This window comes from Embiotoca jacksoni, unplaced genomic scaffold, assembly GCF_022577435.1.
Source record: "Embiotoca jacksoni isolate LCO1_2020_lvr unplaced genomic scaffold, fEmbJac1.0.p SCAF_8, whole genome shotgun sequence".
Lineage (NCBI taxonomy): Eukaryota > Metazoa > Chordata > Actinopteri > Embiotocidae > Embiotoca > Embiotoca jacksoni.
The window spans coordinates 16694031-16715715 of NW_027185436.1; the positions used below are offsets into that span (position 1 = coordinate 16694031).

Here is a 21685-nt window from a genome sequence, read left to right on the forward strand (position 1 = left end):
AAAAAAAAAAAAAAAAAAAGCATATCTTTATTCAGTTAAATGTATTCCAATATTATACTAAAACAGGAAATAAGAAAACATAGTCCTCCTTTGGCAGGTCTTCTTTCCCGTTTACTATTAGAAAGTGTGTCACCTTCTCTTCTGATCAAGGTCAATCCACACTGTTTTTAGCAGATTGCAATGTTTTGTTTCATTGACATTTTTTGTATTTGTTGAATTACTTTATTTTGAAGTTAAAATCATACAACTTCCTTTGTGTATCTTTCTTTCTGAACCTTGACGTTCCTCTGCAAGACAGCGCCAACACTGACGTCACTTCTTAATTACATTCACGCATTCAAGGGAGATCAAATAGTACCAGATTACACAATCCCCCCCAAAAAGTGAATCTCAAAGTGAGAGTGATTTTAGATTTAAGAGGAAAGTAAAGACAGTGCGATGCAAGATATTTTTTTATTGACTTACATTTGACTGCAGTAACATCACTGAACTCTTGTTGTTGTAACTCTACAAAGATTTTACATTAAAAACAAAAAACGGTCAGTAGGCAGCATGGTTTGTGATTTATCAAACAAAATGTGCAGTTACTGATAATGCGGTAAACAATTATTTTTTTTATCTGAAAATATAATTAATTCTTGATGGCAGCAAGACTGATGGCAGTGAATTGTTCATGAAAACTAAACCTGATAATGATGAATATTTTGTGTCCAGTTCACAGACATCCATCAGAAATCCTCCCAGTTCGTGCACAGCTCCACTGAGTCCTCATTATAAAAATGACATGTGCTGCTTTCCAAAGGGCGCTCTACCTGAAAGGGAAAAAAAAAAAATCACTCAAACATGTAAAGCAGATCAACTCATTTCAACAAGAGCTTTCAGAAAACTGAACATGGCTTACTTTGGGAATAACCGGTGGGGTTAAAGTTCTTGTACAAAGACCGTCCCAGCTGAATCCTTCAAACCATCTGAATAAAGACAAAGTATCATTACTTACAACACCATGTTTCCAAGCTCAGGCCTGCATGTGTTTCATCAGTGTAATATATCCATCGTCTTACTTGTGCTTCTGGATGTCCTTGGCCCTGTTTCTCTGACAGCCCAGTCTCTCCGAGGGATTGCTCCTTGGTGATGGAAAGCAAACAAGAACACACCGATAAATAAACAATGAATTCATGATCAGAATCTTTCCTTCAAGAGGTGACATCACAGCACAGGTTGTAGCAGATACACCCACAGTTTTTTTTTTCCCTATACATTTATGTGTTTTGAGGCTGGAAGAGGGAAAATATGTAACAACACATAAATGGTGGGTGAATTTCTTTGTGAAAAAAAATCTGTCATTAGCTTTCCATTGTGTTTCAGTGTGTTTAGTGGGTCATATTCACACCTGCACAGTCTCTTTATGAGACTGGAGGCACTTTTGCTGATGGTATTTGGAAAGTCAATGTGATCGATGCCACGAACGGCTGCTGTGAGAGTCGTCATCGGGTCAGAGCCGCTGAATGGGAGCCTGAAGAGGAAAACACGAGGCTATCAAGACAGCTTCAATCTAGTGTTATGGAAAAGCTGCCTGTAACTCTTAGCTAAAAAACACACATTAAACACTTGAAGCCTGCTGATGCCAAATATTATATTAATTTTAGTCTCTCAAAGGAGGCACAGATCTCACCCGGCTTTTATAGCGAGACAAAACAAAACGTCTGACAAGAGGCCAAACATGAACGCAAACGATCGCTATACAACATCCTTGTGCAAGTCCCTTATTAAAGAAGTTGCACAAGGAGGTTTAAAGGGTATTCTACCACATTTGACTTTACATAAGCATCTTAATTAATAAAGAATAAATTAATATATAGACAAATGATTATGAATATCTAATTAAGAAATGAGCTTTAAAATCTGCACGCATTTGTAAAAGCTTACCCACCACTCAGAAGTTCAAACACAAAAACACCCAGTGACCAGAAGTCTGCAGATAGACTGTGGCCTTTGTTCAAGATGATCTCAGGTGCCATGTAGTCCAGTGTACCACAGAAAGTCCAGGTTTTCTTACCCACCTCAACCTTCTTGAGACATCTGGAGCCAATCTACGAGAGGCAGACATCAATACATTTACTGTGACCTCTGGAGAAACTCGATTGACAGAATGAGGACTTGAGCTTGTAATCAACAGTAGTACCAGTTTGGCGTAACCACGCTCATCCAGAACAACATTTTCAGGCTTGACGTCTCTATAGATGACATCTTGACGGTGAAGAAAGGTCAAGGCCTCAACAACACAAGCTGTGTAGAACCTGGTGCTGCATTCGTCCAAATATCCTCTGAAACAGCAGTGAGAAGTGTTGATTAAATCATCACAGAAAATGGTGCAGACAGATGTAAGACATCCGAGCCTGGCCAGTCTTAAAATGTGATGAAACTTGGCTAAACACAGTGGGCCTATAAATATTTTTCAAGAACAATGACAAAAGGTGCCCTTGAACATTAATTTCCTTTCGTCCAAAAATACGTACTTTTCTTTGAGTAGACTGTATAAATCCCCACCAAGACAAGCTTCTGCCAAAATATAGAGCCGCTCTGCATCTCTAAAGGTTTTATGCAGCCTGGGATCAATACAAATATGTTAGGCATGTTAGATATCTTATAATCATGTCACCAAGACAGTCCTAATCAGATAACAGCTGCATGAGAGACACCTGACTATGAATGGACATCGGGCCTCTGTCAGGATGCGGCCTTCTCTCAGGACGTGCTCTCGTTGACCGTCGTTGAGGATCAGCTTCTTCGTAAGGACCCTCATGGCAAAAAGACACTTGATGTTGCTCTTTAGTTGCACCTGACATACGGGCAAATCAAAACATTATATTATAGAAGCATGGAATATCAATGAGGCAGCAGCACAGAGGATGTGTGGCATTGTGTGTGAGCTGCTATAAGATCCAGCCTTACCAGGTCGACGTGACCAAACTCCCCAACTCCAAGGGAGCAAATGATCTGAAAATCACTTAAGGTGGAAGAAACGAGGAGGCCAGGATCCATGTCTGACCTGCTCACAGGGAGAACAGGAATGAGCCATTTTGTGTTTTGTACAGGTACAAATAAAACAGAGTTGTAATTCTTCTCACTCAAATGCAGCTTCATTGCTTCGCTGCAACTCTTGATGACAGTCAAATACAGACCCATCAAGAATGTCTTTGAAGGTCCTGAAAGACAGAAACATGTGAAAATGTACCAGATTTCTGCACAAGCACAAACATTTATGATCAAATTAGAGTTCTGTGTAGAAACTGAATCAGTTACAGTTTCAGTGCAGTTAATTATAGAACTTACTCTCTGTCTATTACCAGGCATGTAACTTCTCCAGCAGCCATCACATTCACAGTTCGAATGTCCTCTCTTCAGACAGTCAAGAATGAATCATAAAACATCATAAAGTGATCAGTGCAAAACATGAAATATATAAATAAAAAGAGAAAATCATGCTGATGTAAATAACACTTTTTTTTTTTTTAACTTATCAAGCTGCTGAACCCTGTGTTTCATTTTCTCTGATCGTATCTTATTTCCTTCTCACCCCCACAGAGTTTTTTCTCCAAACCACTGTCCCTCAGAGAGCTTGGAGACGACTGCCTGCTCTTCATGGCCTGGCTTCTTTTCTATCACTTTCGCCTGGAAAATCCAAAAGACAGAGGTAATGAAAAAGAGGTAATGGTGCCAAGCAATGCAGAAAAGTGCCTAAGTCAATTATCACCATTATAATGTAATTTCTTATGCTGCTCTGACATTTTGTTCTCCACAAATCTAAGTTGGTTTTTTTTCTCTGAAAGCCTCGTTTCATTTGTTCAGCAGGTGGCGATCATAAAACTTTACCTGGCCTTTGCTAATGATATAAAAGGTGTCTCCTGTGGCCCCCTGTCGAATGATGAAGTCACCGTCAGTGTAATGTGTCTGTGGAGCGAACAGCAGGAAATAATTTGAAAAGAGAATTAAAAAAACAGCTCTATAAACAAGGTAGGATTAATTCTGAAGCTATCGTTGCACTCTTTGAAAAACAAAAGTGTAAACAGTCATGTTGGTCCCTCTGTCTGCACACATAATCTATTGGCTGGATTCTGTTTGAAGAATCAGTGCTGGTTACACAACATTGTGCTTCACATTTTAAGAACTTAATCTGTACCTCCTCCATGAGATCACACATTTTCATGATGACATCCTCTGGCAATGACTGCAGGAAGGGAAGGCTGCACACAGGAAGATATCCCGCACAATGGCAGGTTTAAAATGAGTTACATGTCATTTTTTCCGCAGTTCGCGGATGTGTGAGCACATTCAGAAATATATCATAAGAATGTTGACATTGTGCTCCGAGTTAAAGGCCAAAATACAGCATTGTGATGACTGAAAAACAAATTATATTGCTAGAATTAAAAAAATGCTCTCCCGGAGCATCAGTGTGATGCTCACCTGTTAAGGAGCTCCACTGAATGAGAGAGGCGGTTGAGACCACTTTGCATGAGTACGGTCTGGTAGCTCTTGCGGTCAATAACCCACAGCTTACTGTCCATTTGTGCTGCCAATCAAAAGAGGGAGGAGGAGGACATGATAAAGGTCAGTGACACTGGAACTCAGGCGAAAACACTGTCAAGCGTCTCAAAGGCACTTGTTGTCTGTGATGGATGTGGGCGTACAGTTCAGAGCACAGCATAAAGAGCAGACAGTAAAACACGCCACATTAGAAATTCTTATCTTGTGGGACAAAATCAGATGCTTATTTTTCTCATAGAGGGCATTTAATATAAATCTAATTTTATTTCCTGAGCCATAATTACTCATTTTCTTTATGATAGAGCTTGAAAGAGGGTGTTGTATTAATAATGACCCATATTGATTGGTTCACTGAAGCTTCCGACAAACTGTAAAGATCTACTCTACACAGTCTAATTAGATCCAGCATCTGATAACATGGTGCAGCCATGATATGTCAATTCCCCTGTTTGGATATACCCCAAAGGTTTCCACGTTATATTACAGCCATCTCTTTTTATTTCCATCTGCTCTGCCAGATATTTCTGAAAATTAAAATGTTGGTTTCTGTGGAGGATTTTCTGACATTTCCTCCAGCATATCCTTTCTCACGCTGAACCTCCATGCCCTGATGATGACAGCCTGTTTTCACCTGCTCCCTTATCAGTGGCAGAATGAAAGAGAACACACAAGCAAAAGCCTTATTGATGGGCTCAGATGGCCACATGAACAACAAAAAAAAAAAAGTAATTTCAGGTCAGGAAGGAAATAAACACAGTGGGCTCTAAACAGATCCAAAGGGAGGGGCTGACAGAAATGGACATGGAACAAAGGACAGCAGACTGCCAGCATGAGCAGAGTGGAGCGCCGTAAATTGGAAATTCTGATTGGTCGCAAGATAAAGAAAGCAGTATGGAAAGGGAATGAGATGCTTAGGGACCAAACAAGGTAAATAAACAGATTTTTCAATTTAGACTGATCCTGGCCATTTTCACAGCCTATTTATTTGTGAAACCAGGGCAGATGCTTGTTGCGACAGCCGAGAAAGTTTTCCCACTGGACTCCTGGATCAGATGCTAGAAGGAAATGTAAGCACACTTTCTATTTTATTAGGAATATTAAAAAAAAAAAAAATGTAACCAGAAATGTATATATAAAAGGTTGTAATGCAGGGGTCATTAATTTCAGACAGCTTCCTAAAATATTATTTGTAAATGTTTGTGAAAGTTTGGTTAATGCATGCTGAATCGGAGATGTGGCACTCAGAAAGCTGCAGAAAATGTTTTAAATTCCCCACGTCTCTGAGAAAAACCATGTGAAGCTGCGCTGTTGTCTAAGATCTCAAAAGGTCTTTGATATTAAATTCAACAGACATCTTCTGTCTAAGACCACTGCCTGAAATCCCTTAAGAAATTCTCTGAACAAGAATTATTTATATGCCCATCAAATCAAAATTAATCACAACGAAACTCCACCAGTGTTTCAGGTTGACAGCGCTCCACTAATATCTGCATGCAATCAGAGAACCAAGAAGCTAACACAATGCTTTGATACCTGAGACGGAGAAGGTGTGCGGACAGTTGTAGAGGAGCCCCAGCTCTCCAAACATGTCTTCTGGCTCAACTGTGAGCAGCTTCAATCTGTCTTTTGTCATATCCAGCCTCCCCTCTGTTAATAAACATAAAGTCAGTGAAGAAATACAGCATGTACATATAGAAGTGTTGTGTGCATGTATTTTTGTGCCAGATAATGTAGAGAGACTATCACGAACCTTCCTCTGTCTGGACTGTACAAACGATAGCAAGGCAATCATGTCACTGGTTTAAATGACAAGAGGAAATCAGGAAGCAGTCGCTTTCTTTCAGCTGCCATTTTACAAATGCGTGCAAGATTTCTCAGGACTGATAGACTTCACCACCAGGGCAAAGCAGAACCTCTCTTCTCCTGTCTCCTCAGGCTCAAGGTGACATTTCAAAACAAAACCTCAATGTAGGTCACTTGTTGCTCCCCAAAGTGTCTCCTTTTTTTACCCTGCTCAAATATGCGACGGTCACGGTCACATTACTGTGCTTACGAGCGGTGTCAGGTTATCTCATCTCGACGCATGATCCAGCAGTAAGAACATTTAAATATAGAGATATGATAAAAACAAATCATTTCATCAGGCTGCTCTTAAGCACCTGTCATCTCAAGGAAATCCTCAAGAATGATTCATGTTAGCAATGGTAAGAGCAAAAATGATTTACCTTCTAAAACATAAGCCTGAGCCCCGATGGTCCCCTCCTGAATGACATAGCAGCCTTGATTGATGGTGGTGCGATACATACAGGCCACAATGGCTCTCAGGTCTCCTTCATCAAGGTTCTTCAACAAATCACTTTTCAAAAACGCTGCCTGAATCAGCCTCTGAGTCCTGAGGACATGAAGGTTAGGATACTTATATATAATGTAAGGTCAAGTTATTGAACACGTTGAATGCAGTGTCATAGGCTACACTGTTTGAGAATAAATGAGAGTATTTATTGATATTGAGAACAGGTGGGAGTGAGGGAACACTGTGTGCTCTTACTCCTGGCTTTTGTCGCAGTTTATCTGTGAAACCAAGGCAAGAGTCACAGGGTCCAGACTGAAGGGCTCGGAAATGACTGTCTTCCTCTTGGTTCTCTGGTTGTCCTCAATATGAGCTGAGTTTGCTACAGGAAAAACAAGTAAGATTGCCAAGGCTTTGTGCTGGTGCTTTAAAACATGACACGTGAAAGGACCATATTCTGTACCTGCACTGGCTGCTGAGGGTCCTGGGAGGGAGACGGTGGTTCTGTAGCGATCCAGTTCCTCCTGCAACCTCCGAATAAGTTCATCCTTCGTGTCCAGCTCCAGCTCTAACTCATCTATTAGGGTGTCCCTTTGGCGAAGCTCCTCGATCTTAAGTTGCAGGGCAAACTGGAGGTCTCGAAGTGTGCCCATTATCTGCAAATACCAGGTGACAGAAGAGAAAAATACAACTCTTTCTACACACAAATATGCACATAGTATTAATGCATTATACAGAGTGGGCCCGACTACAATACATGTATGATTTCTATCTGATTTGGAGTTGCAATGAGTTTCAGCTTTATCTCGCTTTAAAGTCGACAGTCCTTCTATAATTCACCTGCATCTCTACCTGTGATTACCTATATTTATATTATTAATATCAACAATATTAAGAAGGAGTCAATAAGGTATGATGGCTTCTAGTGGATTAGAACACACATGCTTCTGATACTCCTTGATATATTTTGAATTGCATAATTACTTATCTAATGATTAGATAGATAGATAGATAGATAGATAGATAGATAGATAGATAGATAGATAGATAGATAGATAGATCTCCTGCATCTTAATGCAAAAAAAAAATGAAAGAGACTTACCAAAATTCTGAGAAAATAAAGTGCCATGGTTGTACCAAAAATGTTTCTTTAAACTCACTGTTGAGTCCCACATCATAGTCCCCACGAAAAAAAAAATTAAGAAAAATAAAGAAATACATTCTATACATTTCATGTGCGTCTCAGGCTTAGTGATAAAAGCCTCCAACGCTAATAGGCTGTTATATTTCCGATAGACAGTTTGTCAACACCGATCTGTCCTACAAATTATAATATCGCTATCCGGTATTTCACATCACACAATCACTTACCATTACAGTCTGCGAGGCGTTGTGGGAGTCAGTCTCACTTGTCCTGAATTGGTCTGTCCTGGTTTGGCAGCAGACGGTCTGTTCGACAGGTGCACATCTCTTTAACTGCACGAGTGAAGGATGCGCCTCACTCGCTCGGGGCTGGACAGGGCTGGGCACAGACGGCAGGCAATCACATGACCCAGACAGTGGCGACCATCCGGACCGGGAGGGTGTTCATGAGAAATGCGTGGACTGGATCCCAACTGGGTCAGAGGGTCCTTAGGGTATTTCTGAGGATAGGTGGGTATCCGGCAAACTGAACAGTGAACAGTCATCATTCACTCCCGAATGGACACGTGAAAGAGATTAAAGGCTGGCAGTGTGCATTGATCACAGGCTTATTAACTCTCCGCATGTGCACAAACAGTTCATAGTTGGGCATTTTGCAGCGACTTTAACACCATCAAGCCATTTAAGAAGTGCATTCTGCAGCAAAATGTTTTAAATTGTATTAGTACAATTACAGTGACTACCAAATAAAAACGTTTTGAAACTTATGGTGATAACATGCAAAGACAGGTGATACAGAAAATATTAGCCATCTTTATTTAAATTGTCTGTGTTGTACAAAGCTGAAATGTGGGTTTTTGTAAGATTTGTAATCCTACTAATAAATAAATATGAGGCTTTCCCTAGTTTCTGAAAAGTCTTGGATGCTGTTAACGATGGGGGTGGTGGGTCGGCAGTTATTTGACTAAAAACTATGCACTTTTACGGACCATTATCATTATTTATTATTTATTAAAAAAAAAAAAAAAAAAAAAAAAAAAAAAAAACGGCCTGCCCTGAACATTATAACCACTAAAAGTTAATAAAACAATGCTTAGAGTGAAGCTATAGTGGCTTAGGGGATGAGAAAAACGCCTTGGTGCTGTTATAATAGGGACATCCCTGAAATATATAGACCTATTTTTTTTAAAATGATGCCCCTTATCCCTTTTAGATTCAAACTTTGTTAATCTTCCCTCTGACATTAAATTATGGTGTGCTCAGTAGAACAGTAAAACCATTTGACATTTCATAGTTGGTGTTTTTTTTTTTTTTGTTTTTGTGGTGAACGTGTGTGTGTGTGTGTGTGTGTTTGCCCTAGGCTGCCATTCCACACTCCAGCCGGTAGGTGGCAGCTGTTGACACTTGTCAAGCAGACGGCAGCGGCAGGAGAAGAAGATGGGCCGTTAAGAAGAGAGGAAACTGTGTTGCTACCGCGAACTAACAAAGTAACGTTACTCTGGTAGATTTTTTGTTTTGTTTGTTATTTAACCTTTGAACATAAATTCGCGTAGTCGCGTTTCATTTGGGGGTACTCGAAAATGATCCTCACAGTGAAACCGCTTCAAGGAAAAGAGTGCAGCGTCCAGGTGAGTGGAGCACCGCCGATCTAGTTAGCTTGCCTCATGCTAAATCCAAGCATTTAGCTCGCCTGCATCGCAGCTAGCGGTTTAGCCGCGTCACGTGATGAAATACATTTAAATGCATCTTAAGTACATGTGGTTTCTTTCGTCTAAAAAAAAAACAAACAAACAAAAAACGGGCAGTTGAAACACCACGCGGTGTAGCGTAAATATGCAGACGCGTCCTCTTCCAAGTTATCAGTTACTTCAACGAGCCCGCTAGCCCAAGTCCGTGAGGAAGGCACGCTCGACCCCTCCCGTCCGTCCGTCCTTTCTCTTCACTACTTTTTGCGTTACCGCTTTCAAACTCGGCAGCGAACTGCGAGCTCTTCAAAGTCCTTATTTAGTGGGTCTCGAAGAAAGAGGAAGTCACGAGGCCGATGCGTCAACAGAGCAGTATTTGAGGAAAAAAAAAAAAAATGTGTCGGGGAAGGCCAGCGCACTACAAACTCCCCAACACGTTACTTGTGCAGGAGTTGAACTCATTTTAAATGTATTTTAACTGAGTATTTCCTTTTTGATACTACTTCATACTTCCACTTCACAGGAAAAAAAAAATATATACTGTAGTTTACACTCTTACTAATTTATTGGACAACTTTAGTTACTTTTAAGATGAAACGTTGACACAGTGGTCTGCGGTTTCAAGCCTATTTGGCTTCTGATGTTTTACAAAAATCAGTATGTAATCGGTCACATTTCAGATGTCTTGAGTTGTTAACAGCTCCACCAACTAGTGGTTTTCCATCTAAACTTCTCACGCGGTTTAATTTCAATAAAAATCTGATATCTAACCAAAAAAAAAAATGAAGGTTTAGAGATTAGAAAGAAAGTACAAAACAAGATTTGCCCAAAAGTAGGTTTGTATGTCAGAACTTTGTTTCATCTTCTTCTCCCCAACCCGACCTCCATTTTGGCCACAGAGCATCTAAGCCTTCCAGAAACCTAAAGAAAACCCTAATAAAGTACTTCAAACTCACTCCACCTCCAGCACTTACATGCTGCTTACACACCGATGCTTCAGTGCTAATAATATAACGATGTCATGTATAATAATATATTTTTCAGAGGGACCAAACCCTGTACGGTTACTTTAATACTTCAATAAGTACTTCTTTTTTTTTCTGCTACTTGTGTTTAAGTAGGTTTTTACATGCAGGACTTTTAATTGTAATGAAGTATTTTTACTTTCCTGTGTTGGTACCTTTAGTCATAGTACTGAACTTCATCTGCATAGTACATGAGTGTAGGGACCACTCTTGTTTTTAATATGATCAGTGTACTTACTGCGTTCTGAGGAGTTATGTGTCATTAAACAAATAAAGAACAATACTGGTCCCTCGCGCAGACAGCATTTAATAATGTGTGGATCGGATGGGAAAGTATTTATGAAACTGGACTAAATTTGTTTTAAACAGAGAAGTGACTCTAAACTCTCACCAATCGGTGTCACGCTAATTTTTCCTAATTCTCCCCTGCAAATAAACCTGCGTCCGCCCAGAATACATTATGTTTACTGTGGTTTTGGTGAATGTAAATGTTTACCACCGTAAGTTACAGTACAGTCACTGTTTGGTTTTCAGTGAAAGGGGGTCCTAAAGATTTAATTACCAAGGGTTGGTGTGTGTTACTTGTGTTTGTGAATTCCTCATTCATTGCTGGTTTTATGTAAATTTTGATGCAATGTAAGATTTTCAGATTGATTACACTCTTCATACTTGCTTGTACTTCAATCGTGAGTGTAATTACATCGTCGTGTTGTTGATCCTTCAGGTGACCGAAGATGAAAAGGTCTCCACAGTGAAGGAACTTGTGTCCGAACGCCTCAACATACCAGCGAACCAGCAGCGGTTGCTCTACAAAGGGAAAACGCTGGCAGGTAGATTTTCCAACAGTCGAGTGTTTGATAACTGTAACTGCGAGAGCCCCCGATTCTTTTCTTACATGCATCAAACTTTTACATTTTTGATGATAGCATACGATATTTTCTTTTGTCAGATGAACACAGACTGAGTGATTACTCCATTGGGCCAGAGGCTAAATTGAATCTGGTAATCCGTCCTGTGGGGGAGAGGACCGGAGCTTCAGGGACGTCTGCCAGCAGCAGCAGCACACAGGAAGGAGTGTGGCAGACTGTGTCCACTATACTTGCAAGACACTTCAGTCCAGCAGATGCGGCAAAAGTCCACGAACAGCTTATAAAGGTACTGAAATGATCAATGATTTTTAAATCTTTGCTTCAAGGCAGTGTAATAGGATTAAAGCTCGAGGTCTAATTGTCCATCCAGGTAGATGTGGATATTTTCTGAAAACCATAATGTTTTCATGCCTTTCATGGAGGCTGAAAATATTAAGTGCAGAATCAAATGCATGTTGAAAAAGTTTTGGCCCTGTTATTGATGACTAATGAACATGTGGCGGTGAGGACTAGATAATAATGGAATGTCTGGAAATTCCTAAATCTGAATATTTGACAATATTTTTCAAATGCCATCTTCTATTCAAGCAAAACTCTTCTGTGAGTTATACTTGGTTTGAAAGGACATTTTTAGAAAGAGAGTTCACCTTTAATATGAATGAGTTACTGCGTGAACTTACTCTGTCAATCTAACCTCCTCTGCAAGGTTTCTTCCAACAAATCCTCCCCTCCCGCTGAGTCTGAAGGAGCTATCTGACATGCCGTTTCATTTCCTCATACGGTCCATATCAAACAGCTTATTGAGTTTACGCGGGAGAGGAAGATCAAAATCGCTGCTTTATACTATCGGTTTGTTATCCAAGACCTGTCTTTGCTGATGTTAGCACTGTCATGATCAGTCATTCATCAACTATTTCACCCTTTGGATTAATCCTCAATGCAGAATAAAGTCCTTACTTTGTTTCTTCATGACGCTGTGTTTCTGTGGATATTAAGGCAACTGTCAGGTTGTCAGGCAGTACTGAAAACATTTTACATGACTAGTAAATTTTAAAATCATTATTTATTTTTTTTGGCAGAGAAACCCACTAAACTATAAAAATCTCTGATGCTGTGTATGGATGGACAGATGGGACATTCCTATGATAGTTATTATTTTGGAGATTATGTGAATTTATCTGGTTAAGGATTGTAGTGATGCTGAAATTTAAAAGTAGAACGATTTAAAAGGTGGATTAAACATAGTTTAAATGCAATTTTTTATATATATATATATATATATATATATATATATTGAATATAGTCTCAAGTTAGTTTAACAAAATTTCAGTTGCTGTTTTTTTTTTTATCTTTACAACTTGCAAAATAGACATTAAAAACGTACACTCTGCTTTAACCTAGTTGGCTTTTCAACTCCAAAATGTTATTACTGGGTCACAAATCACTTTATGAAACCTATCTTCCACTTTGTCTGTTGACAGTTCATTATGTATTGAAGTGATATCTCACAACACTTACAATACTTATCAGTTATCTTGAGATTTGCCCCCAATTTACCAATGGTGTTCATAATGGTGAAAAACGTTCATTATGGTTTAACTTTCTCCATCTTTCACTTGGCATAATTTGTCAGGGTCTCCTGTTAATGCAACATTAGTATCACACACTCCACAGCTGAGTTAATGTGACTCTGCTTTTTATATCCCTTCAATTCCTGCAATACTTGTTGGCATTTGAAACGACAAACATGTTAATTTTTCCTGATTTGTCATCATTGATCTTGACTTAAACTTTTGAAAAGGTATTTTCTCTTTTCCTCCCCACTTTATTAAAAGTATATATATAAAAAAAAAATTTAAAAAAAAAAAAAAAATCCCTCTTCCACATAAAATGGTTAAAATAAATGCTGTCAAATAATTTTAACCTGCTTTTTTTTTTCTTCAAGGACTATGAACGCTCACTTCGACAACTTAGCCTCGATGACATTGAGCGCTTGGCGGGAAGGCTGCTTCACCCAGACGGTGAGGGTATGGACACCTCATACATGGACTAAGGATGCTGAGCTTAAAGCTGATTTTTCTGATTGTTTTTTATTTTTATTTTTTTTTATTTTTTTATTTTCAAGTGGTGCACAGTGCTTTGAGATGCATTCAGTGTTTAGCGTGTGAGACTGTGAAAAAAAAAAATACAAAATCAGTTTTCTTGCGGAGAGCCCCTGGTGTGTGCCTGATCAGCGGCAGAGTGAACATGGATAACACTGACTGTTGATCATCTCAGCAATAGGGCTTTCTTATCCACGTATAAAGGACTTGGATAAGAAAACACAGCCACTTTGAATTGGCCCCTCGTCAATGATGTGGCGGTGATGACTCAAGACCTGATCACATAATATCTGAATACAAAGGGATCCATTAATGCTGTTGTTTTCACATGATCTCCGGCTGCTACAAATCCCAGGGGACACTTAACTTTTACTGGAGGTTATTTATTAGTAATGATCGTGCTGAATGATGCTCGGTGTGTTTTCTTTTTGACCATCTGTGAGAAGGTAATTCATGTTTTATCACATAACTTACTGATGGCTGTTGTATGATTTGTAAATATCATGTTTATATATACAGACATTAAAACACGGGAAACAAATGTTTATCTTTCTTCTTGTGTTGTGTGCTAATGTTTTAATGTATGAAGGTTGCCTGTGAAAGGGTTGTCGTTTTTTGTAGCATAAATATAAGTGGTTATATGGCAGAAATAGGAAGGGACTTGGAGAAGGCGGGACCAAATGAGGATCGTTTACCTCGTCCAATCAGTTAAGAGCAAACCACGTGATTCGTATTTAGTGACGAATCAGGTTCATGGAGTAAGACGGTTCCGCCTTGTGGTGGACGGACGGTTTATATCTTAAGCTGTGAATTTTGGATAACAGTTCGGGTGGAAATGTAATGTTTTTCCACGCCGGCCTCTTTTCTACAAAATATGACAGACGCACGCGTTGGATAAGAGGGGATTTCTGTTGAACGTCGGCAAGGTCAGACCGGAGCCTCGCTTGTTCTAGCGGCTGAGCTAACCTTAGCTCGAAGCTAGCACATCTCACTTCCTGTCTTTACCAAATACCTTTAGCAAACGAGCATTGGCAGATCACATCGAGTCGCTCGGCCTGTGCTCCTACCATTTGTTGTCGTGCGACTTGGACCTAGTGTCAGTGACGTTACTAATAACTAACAGCCAATTTTCATCTAGACATCCTACTAGAAACTAGAGTATAACGAGGGGGAGGGGGCATCGGCACGGTGTTGGGCTACCCGGCGCTGGGGCGTTACACCCCTCTCATCAGGACCACGTTCCCCTTTACCGAAGCAATACTGATTTACCAGAGGAATAACAGTAGTTTATTTATGGTTTAAATTTCTTAACTCCGTACGTAATTGTTCTCCACAGTGTTATGTTTTTTTTTTCTTTTTTAGAGTGTAAATCAGCCAACTTCCTTGTCAATAGTATTTTTATTATACAGCATTAGATGTTTGGATTTTCTTTCTTTCTCACTGTCGATATTTATTTTTTTTAATTTTTTGTACCTCTTCAGTAATAACAGTGCCCACTTTACTGGAAGGATGGAGACTCTGATTCCCACCATCAACCGGCTGCAGGAGGTCTTCCTCACAGTGGGCGCAGAGGTCATACAGCTACCTCAGATAGTTGTGGTTGGATCTCAGGTCAGCCAAGATAAACAACAACAAAGCTTTAAAATGAAATGCAATAATTGCCTCAGCACAATCTATACCTTGGCCTCTATGCCACTGCAAGCTTTAACTGTAAGATCTCTGACAACAAACTAATAATTCCTCAGCAGATGATTGTATATGTAATTGCGCTCATTATGTGCCATAACAGAGCAGTGGAAAGAGCTCTGTGCTGGAGAGCCTGGTTGGACGGGATTTTCTGCCTCGGGGATCAGGAATAGTCACAAGACGACCCCTGGTGTTGCAACTTGTTAATGTTGCCCCTCTGAAGGAGCGACTGAAGATCGAAAACGGTAACCAAACATCAATCTGTTGTTGGTATTTACTGTCAGAGGGAAGTTGTTTTAATCAGTAGCAGTCAGTAGTTTATGTGTGCTTGGCACTTTCACTCACTGTTTTTAACTGGTAGCCATTCCTTGTAGATCTTTGTTGTCTCTTTTCTAACGTACAGTCTTCCTCTTCTTTTTCTTTTTCTTCTTTTTCTTCTTCTTCTTTTTTTTCTTCTTCTTCTTCACTACTTTTTCAGGAAATGGGGTAAAACAAAATGCCCAAAACAGCCATTCAGGTCTCTGTATATTTGGTCTGCATGGACTTGTCTTTATTTAGCCTCATCTTTCCTTTTCCATTTTCGTTCTGATTTCCATGTATCGTGCATGACAAGTTAATCTGCAATCTTTTGAGTTTACATTATTTTATCAACATTCTCCAAGAAATAATTTGCACTCACTTTTGTTTGTTCAGGTGTCAAAGCTGAAGAATGGGGTACATTCCTGCACTGCAAGAACCAGGTATATTTATCTGAAAGATTAAGATGATGTGGATGCTGCCTTTGTCCTGTCTTATGTGCGGAGTGTAGTTGATGCATCATTCTCTCGCCTTTTTTTTTTTTTACAGATCTTCGCAGATTTTCTGGAAATTCGTCGGGAAATCGAAGCAGAGACCGAGCGCAGTTCAGGCGACAACAAGGTGAGAAGAAAGCTTCGATGCGAACTTTTGCAAATGAAACTTTTTACACTAGATTCATGTTTTTTTTTGTTTGTTTTCATCTCCCCCAGGGAATCACTCCTGAGCCCATATATTTGAAGATTTTCTCCCCCAACGTCCTTAATCTCACTCTGGTTGATTTACCTGGAATCACTAAGGTAAACTCCGCCCCTCGACAGGGATGTTGAGTTGTGCAAACTTGGCGACAGTAGACAATCATTAATCCTGATTGAACTGCATATCTGTAATCATCACTCATTCACAGCAGCAGTGCTGTGGTTTCGGTAACGCTGACTGCTTACTGTTGTTGCCTCAGGTTCCTGTTGGGGACCAGCCAGAGGACATCGAGGCTCAAGTGCAAGAGATGATCTTGTCCTTCATCTCCAATCCAAACTCCCTCGTCCTCGCAGTGTCCCCTGCCAACTCTGACTTGGCCACCTCTGATGCGCTGAAATTGGCTCGTGAGGTTGATCCAGATGGTAGGACATTTTGTATACAGGCGCTTCATCTCCCCAGAATCTATCTTACTTTTGTTTTCTCTCTGTGCTTATTACATAACATGGTTCACGTTGGAATGGATTTAAAATTATTAAACGTGCAGGCAGAATGAATTATACTCAAGTCATTTCAGGCTATTGAGACTTTTAGTCTTTACAGTTAATAGCATCCTGACAGTTAATGGTTGTATAGAAAATGAATGTTGCTGTCATGGTACATTGTGAAGAATAGATGGATCAATAAAGAGAATGTGCCTGGAGTAATTATCCGGGAGGTTGGCAGTGTGGCCTAGAAATGTCTGTTGTGCTCAGTGATTGTGTACCAGGATATCTGTGTCTTATTCCAAATGTTCCCCGGCTTGCTGTAAATCCTGTCCCACCTGAGACGTGTCACATGTTTGTCTTCTATGTCCTACTGGGAGATTTCTACTGACTTTGTCAATAAAAGGATGACTGGGTTTGCTGCTAATGATCTGTAAATGCTCTGTTTGTGTGTCTGTCAGGTCGTCGAACACTGCTGGTGGTCAGTAAGCTGGACCTGATGGATGCAGGAACTGATGCACTGGAGGTCCTTCTGGGTCGAGTCATTCCTGTCAGGCTCGGGATTATCGGGGTGGTTAACAGGTTTGAAATGATAAACTTCATCTATTTGGGGATCTAAGCCAGGTTTTATTTTATTTTAGGGATGTAATTATTTTAGCTTCATGATAAAGAGTTTTCTTATTATCCCGATCATCTTACCAAACTCCCACTCTCGTTGTTCCTTCTAGGAGCCAGCATGACATCAATACCCAAAAGAGCCTGGAGGACTCAATGAAGGACGAGCAGGCCTTTCTGCAGCGCCACTACCCCTCGCTCGCTTCCCGTGCTGGCTCGCGCTATCTGGCCAAAACTCTCAGCAGACTGCTCATGCACCACATCCGGGACTGCTTGCCAGACCTCAAAACCCGAGTGACCGTGCTGAGCGCCCAGTACCAGGCACGGCTTAACAGCTATGGTCAGCCGGTGGAGGACCACAGTGCCACCCTACTGCAGATTGTCACCAAGTTTGCCAGCGATTATTGCAACACCATAGAGGGAACAGCCAGGCACATCCAGACCTCAGAACTGTGAGTCCGACCTCACTGTAGTACCTTCTATATTATAAAACATGAACAGGAAAAATAATGTCATGATGATGATGACAGCAGCCGTTGTTTCATGTTTTAATAAACTGCCTGTAATATTCTCAGATTGTTCTAATCTAATTCAGTAGTTGTTGTCCAACTCAGCATTTTATTCTCATTGGCGCACAGTGTTATGGGGTTAATGTAAGTGCAAATTGAAGTCGTATCAGCATCTTCTGTTGGCACCTCCCTCTCCAAAGCTCTTTCTCCACTGGGCAATTAATTCATGTAAATATACGCAGCGCAAATATTGACCTTTTTTGGTTGACTGCGTTTAATTCTGGCGCAGTTAACATTGCTGACACACAGCATTGAGAAACCCCACTGGTGTCACAGTTCAACCCATTTCTCCTGCAGCTGTGGTGGTGCTCGGATGTGTTACATTTTCCATGAGACCTTTGGTCGCACTCTGCAGTCTATCGACCCCCTGGGAGGACTGACTGATCTCGATATCCTCACTGCCATCCGCAATGCTACGGTAAACTTCTCCTCACTTCTGTTTCTGGAATTTGTTAAATACTAATTCTGGCATAAGTTCTTTCATTTGGAGAGCTGGTGTATGTGTGAGTATGTGTGTGTGTGTGTGATTTACCCTGCAGGGTCCACGGCCAGCGCTTTTTGTGCCCGAGGTGTCCTTTGAGCTGCTGGTGAAGCGGCAAATTAAGCGTCTGGAGGAGCCGAGTCTGCGTTGTGTCGAGCTCGTTCATGAGGAGCTGCAGAGGATCATCCAGCACTGCTCCTCCTTCAGCACACAGGTTAGCCAAGAGATGATGATGCACCTTACACTTCAGTGATTTGGCAAAATGGCACTGCATTAATTATGACATCACCATGTAAAGAAAGTATGTCTTTATGTTTTTAAGGAGCTTCTGCGATTTCCCAAACTGCACGATTCCATTGTGGAAGTAGTGACTGGATTATTGAGGAAGCGCCTGCCAATTACTAATGAAATGGTAAGTCACAGCTTAGCTAAGAGGATATTTCCTATTAACTATAAAGGGCAACAGCCAAGTCTTGTTAACTGTCTGTTTTTTCTTCTTCTTCTTTAGGTACACAATTTAGTAGCAATCGAGCTCGCCTACATCAACACGAAGCATCCAGACTTCACGGATGCAGCTCAGGTCTCAGCATCTGTCAACAGTCAGCAGGTAGTTGTTTGTGCTTTACAGCGAATACTCACATTTATCATTTATACTTCTATACAGAAGACGTTATGTTCTGGAAAGATTGAACCATTATGTTTCACAAACATTACAGCCCCTTTCAAAGGTCTTTGTGGAATTCCTGGCTTGGCAGAAATTGCTTTCACCCTTTGACTTGCTGGGATTTCTTGTTTTCAGGCAGAGGCCCTTGATGGAGGGAAGCGCTGGAAGAACGAGAAGGTAGCGGAAGAAAAAGCCTACGCCGCTGGTTTTGGCAGCCCTAGCAAAGGCCAGGCCATTAACCTCCTTGACACAGTGAGTGGTCGGATTAGCAGGAGGACAAAACACTGAATTCATTGCCGACTGTCAACCTTTTCTCTTTGCCCCTCTTTGCCAGGCGGTGCCCGTATCCCGCAAGCTGAGTGCGAGAGAGCAGAGGGACTGTGAGGTCATCCAGCGTCTCATCAAGTGCTACTTCCTCATTGTCCGCAAAAGCATTCAAGACAGGTTTGACTGGCACAAATCCAGAGCACCTGAGGGCGCCCTCTTCCACCTTCTTGTCAACCTCAGTTGTTATTGATATGTTTTCTAACTTTAGAATCTTGCTGTGTGTCTGCAGTGTGCCCAAGACAGTGATGCATTTCCTGGTGAACTTTGTGAAAGAGCATCTGCAGAGCGAGCTGGTGGGTCAGCTTTACAAACAGGCACTGCTGCAGGAGCTGCTCATTGAGTCACAGGACACGGCACAACAGAGAATCGAGGTTGCTCAAATGCTGGAGGTAAAATTGGAAGATATTTTTGTTCTCTGAATCTGCTCCGAGCATCACGAAGAGCAAGTCCATTCTCTTTGTCTTTTATATTCTATTTTAAGGCCAGCAGTTTAACAAGCACTCTCCCCCTTTTTCTGTTCCTTCTTAGGCACTCAAAAAAGCCAATAACATCATCTGTGAGATCCGGGAGACCCATCTGTGGTAGCCAGAGGAAACGAACAAGTCCCCTTGTCACTGGACAGCTTTGAGCATTTGAGAGTGTATGTGAGTTTACAGCAGATAACGTGTGTGTGTGTGTGTGTGTGTGTTAGAGTGTGTTAACGTTAATGTCTCATGGGCCAATGACCACAGCACATGTAGAGCTACTTTTTTCCGTCAGCTGTTACCCTGAACAGCACACTGGGACTGTCGCCTTTCACTGTGAACTTTGACAGAGAAATTAATTAAACACTCAGGCCGAAGGTGTTATTGCAAAGTTGAAATGTGAAAGACACAGTCGCGAACAAAATCTTTCTGCATCATTTTGCGACAAAATCTCTGTCGGGTCGTATGATTTTTGCTGTAAATGTGAAACAAATATCACGTGGAGTATTTAAGTTATTCTCTTGGGTGTTTTTTTGTTGTTGTTTTTTTTTTTATCAAAAATATGCTCATGCTGTACAATTCCACATGTTCCAAAAATTGGGCTTCCTCTGAGCCCCTTCAGCAGGTGATAAATATATCTTAGTTTAGATGTTCCTCTCCTTTGTTGGAAGGAAAATCAAACTCAATCGATGCTCACTGCAATGCAACACTGAAGACACACCGCAGTTATTTTCAGAAATTACAGGATGACTGCAGATTGTTTTTCTAGCTCTGTAGTGTTAATCAATGAGATTTATATTGCAGAGTCACATTTACATATCAGCCCATTTGTACTTTTAACTGTTGCACTAAGTTTGCAGTTTTGTGTGTAGTCATCAACCAAAGGACCAAACATTTCCAACTCACCTTTCGCTCTGTGAGATTGTTAGAAGGCTCCCACATCGAGGTGGACAGTATGTGAAATCAATAGTTTTAGTGAAGTTTTATGATTGAAATGGTTTTAAAAATATCAGGTTGTTAGATTTTTGATCCAGGTGGTAAATGAAATTTTCTGTAGCTTCCTTTTACTTCCCAAAACCAACTATCCACTTGTTTCCACTGTTAATAGTACAGAAACATTACAACCATATAGACAAACTGCTCACAGGAATGAGAGACTCAGTAAATCTCCCGCAAGCATTTGTTTTTTGCATTTCCGACTTAATTTAGCTTTGTGCCAATCATCGTTTCATTATGTAATATTGCTCGAGGTGTAAGATTATACATCTTTTTCCATCTATTGTTTCCAACTTTCTAACAGACAGATACCCTCCCTCTCCCCCACTCTGAATCTCTTCTCATGGCCAAGTCCAAATGTTATTCTTATAATTAAGCTTTTTTCAGAAAGACCGGCTTTAGCTGGTCCATCAAACAGCAGCTTCTTCTGCCTTCAGTCTTTCTGAAAACCCCGTATAAGGTCGCATGTGTGTGTTCAGTACGCATGTGTGTGGAGGTATAAATGAATGTATATTTTGTATTATTTAAATGTATATTATTATAAAGTGTCAGCTGCCTCTTGAGTTCTTGCCTGCCAATAATTGTGATACATGTTTACTGGAAAATGTCTGTTGGGTTTGAACTCATTAAACCCTAAGAAAGGACACTCTACAGTCCAAAGTCTGTTTGGGTGTCATTGACGATATGCAGCTGTAACAATCAGTCGATTTTCACAAGATCTGTTTGTTTGTCACCCACAGTGATGC

At 40.6% G+C, this 21685-nt stretch overlaps 3 protein-coding genes across 4 annotated transcripts; 2 read left to right on the forward strand and 1 right to left on the reverse strand.

Annotated features, from left to right (window-relative positions):
* Positions 1 to 446: 446 nt before the first annotated feature.
* Positions 447 to 8563, reverse strand: prkg1l (protein kinase cGMP-dependent 1, like). Its single transcript, XM_069138801.1, has 20 exons — positions 8210 to 8563; positions 7302 to 7494; positions 7097 to 7220; positions 6774 to 6940; positions 6082 to 6195; positions 4468 to 4573; positions 4181 to 4244; positions 3874 to 3951; positions 3578 to 3672; positions 3334 to 3399; positions 3129 to 3206; positions 2953 to 3049; positions 2700 to 2839; positions 2517 to 2606; positions 2183 to 2324; positions 1927 to 2090; positions 1391 to 1513; positions 1062 to 1124; positions 902 to 968; positions 447 to 812 (listed from the first exon to the last, which is right to left on the reverse strand). The coding sequence occupies exons 1-20, from the start codon at positions 8210 to 8212 to the stop codon at positions 729 to 731; spliced, it is 2058 nt and encodes a 685-aa protein (XP_068994902.1). The 5' UTR covers positions 8213 to 8563; the 3' UTR covers positions 447 to 728.
* Positions 8564 to 9389: 826 nt separating this feature from the next.
* On the forward strand, positions 9390 to 14214 carry ubl4a (ubiquitin like 4A). The gene is made up of 4 exons (XM_069138802.1): positions 9390 to 9609; positions 11416 to 11521; positions 11641 to 11846; positions 13506 to 14214. The coding sequence occupies exons 1-4, from the start codon at positions 9562 to 9564 to the stop codon at positions 13611 to 13613; spliced, it is 468 nt and encodes a 155-aa protein (XP_068994903.1). The 5' UTR covers positions 9390 to 9561; the 3' UTR covers positions 13614 to 14214.
* Positions 14215 to 14412: 198 nt separating this feature from the next.
* On the forward strand, positions 14413 to 21646 carry LOC138191896 (dynamin-1-like protein). Of its 2 annotated transcripts, XM_069138968.1 has the most exons (18): positions 14413 to 14588; positions 15144 to 15273; positions 15452 to 15593; positions 15827 to 15865; positions 16042 to 16088; positions 16195 to 16266; positions 16356 to 16442; positions 16601 to 16763; positions 17285 to 17405; positions 17552 to 17890; positions 18305 to 18425; positions 18547 to 18702; positions 18811 to 18900; positions 18997 to 19095; positions 19288 to 19404; positions 19487 to 19596; positions 19709 to 19868; positions 20008 to 21645. In XM_069138968.1, exons 2-18 carry the CDS (start codon positions 15172 to 15174, stop codon positions 20062 to 20064), a joined length of 2022 nt encoding a protein of 673 aa, XP_068995069.1. In that variant the 5' UTR covers positions 14413 to 14588; positions 15144 to 15171; the 3' UTR covers positions 20065 to 21645. The 2 variants fall into 2 exon arrangements, with proteins under 2 accessions (XP_068995069.1, XP_068995070.1); XM_069138969.1 differs by lacking the exon at positions 15827 to 15865 and having other exon boundaries at positions 20008 to 21646.
* The last annotated feature ends 39 nt before the right edge of the window (positions 21647 to 21685 follow it).

What these genes read in the sequence shown, in the direction of transcription:
- prkg1l (XM_069138801.1), bottom strand. An exon ending in TCAGGCTTATGTTTTAGAAG is followed by an intron (nt 6,196 to 6,773) that starts GTAAATCATTTT and finishes GTTTATTAACAG; the next exon opens with AGGGGAGGCTGGATATGACA. An exon ending in CTCATAAAGAGACTGTGCAG is followed by an intron (nt 1,125 to 1,390) that starts GTGTGAATATGA and finishes TCCATCACCAAG; the next exon opens with GAGCAATCCCTCGGAGAGAC.
- ubl4a (XM_069138802.1), top strand. Translation starts at nt 9,562, where the DNA reads ATGATCCTCACAGTGAAACCGCTTCAAGGAAAAGAGTGCAGCGTCCAG. An exon ending in CAAAGGGAAAACGCTGGCAG is followed by an intron (nt 11,522 to 11,640) that starts GTAGATTTTCCA and finishes TTCTTTTGTCAG; the next exon opens with ATGAACACAGACTGAGTGAT. An exon ending in TCCACGAACAGCTTATAAAG is followed by an intron (nt 11,847 to 13,505) that starts GTACTGAAATGA and finishes TTTTTCTTCAAG; the next exon opens with GACTATGAACGCTCACTTCG.
- LOC138191896 (XM_069138968.1), top strand. Translation starts at nt 15,172, where the DNA reads ATGGAGACTCTGATTCCCACCATCAACCGGCTGCAGGAGGTCTTCCTC. An exon ending in TGCCAATTACTAATGAAATG is followed by an intron (nt 18,901 to 18,996) that starts GTAAGTCACAGC and finishes CTTCTTCTTTAG; the next exon opens with GTACACAATTTAGTAGCAAT. An exon ending in CATCTGTCAACAGTCAGCAG is followed by an intron (nt 19,096 to 19,287) that starts GTAGTTGTTTGT and finishes TCTTGTTTTCAG; the next exon opens with GCAGAGGCCCTTGATGGAGG.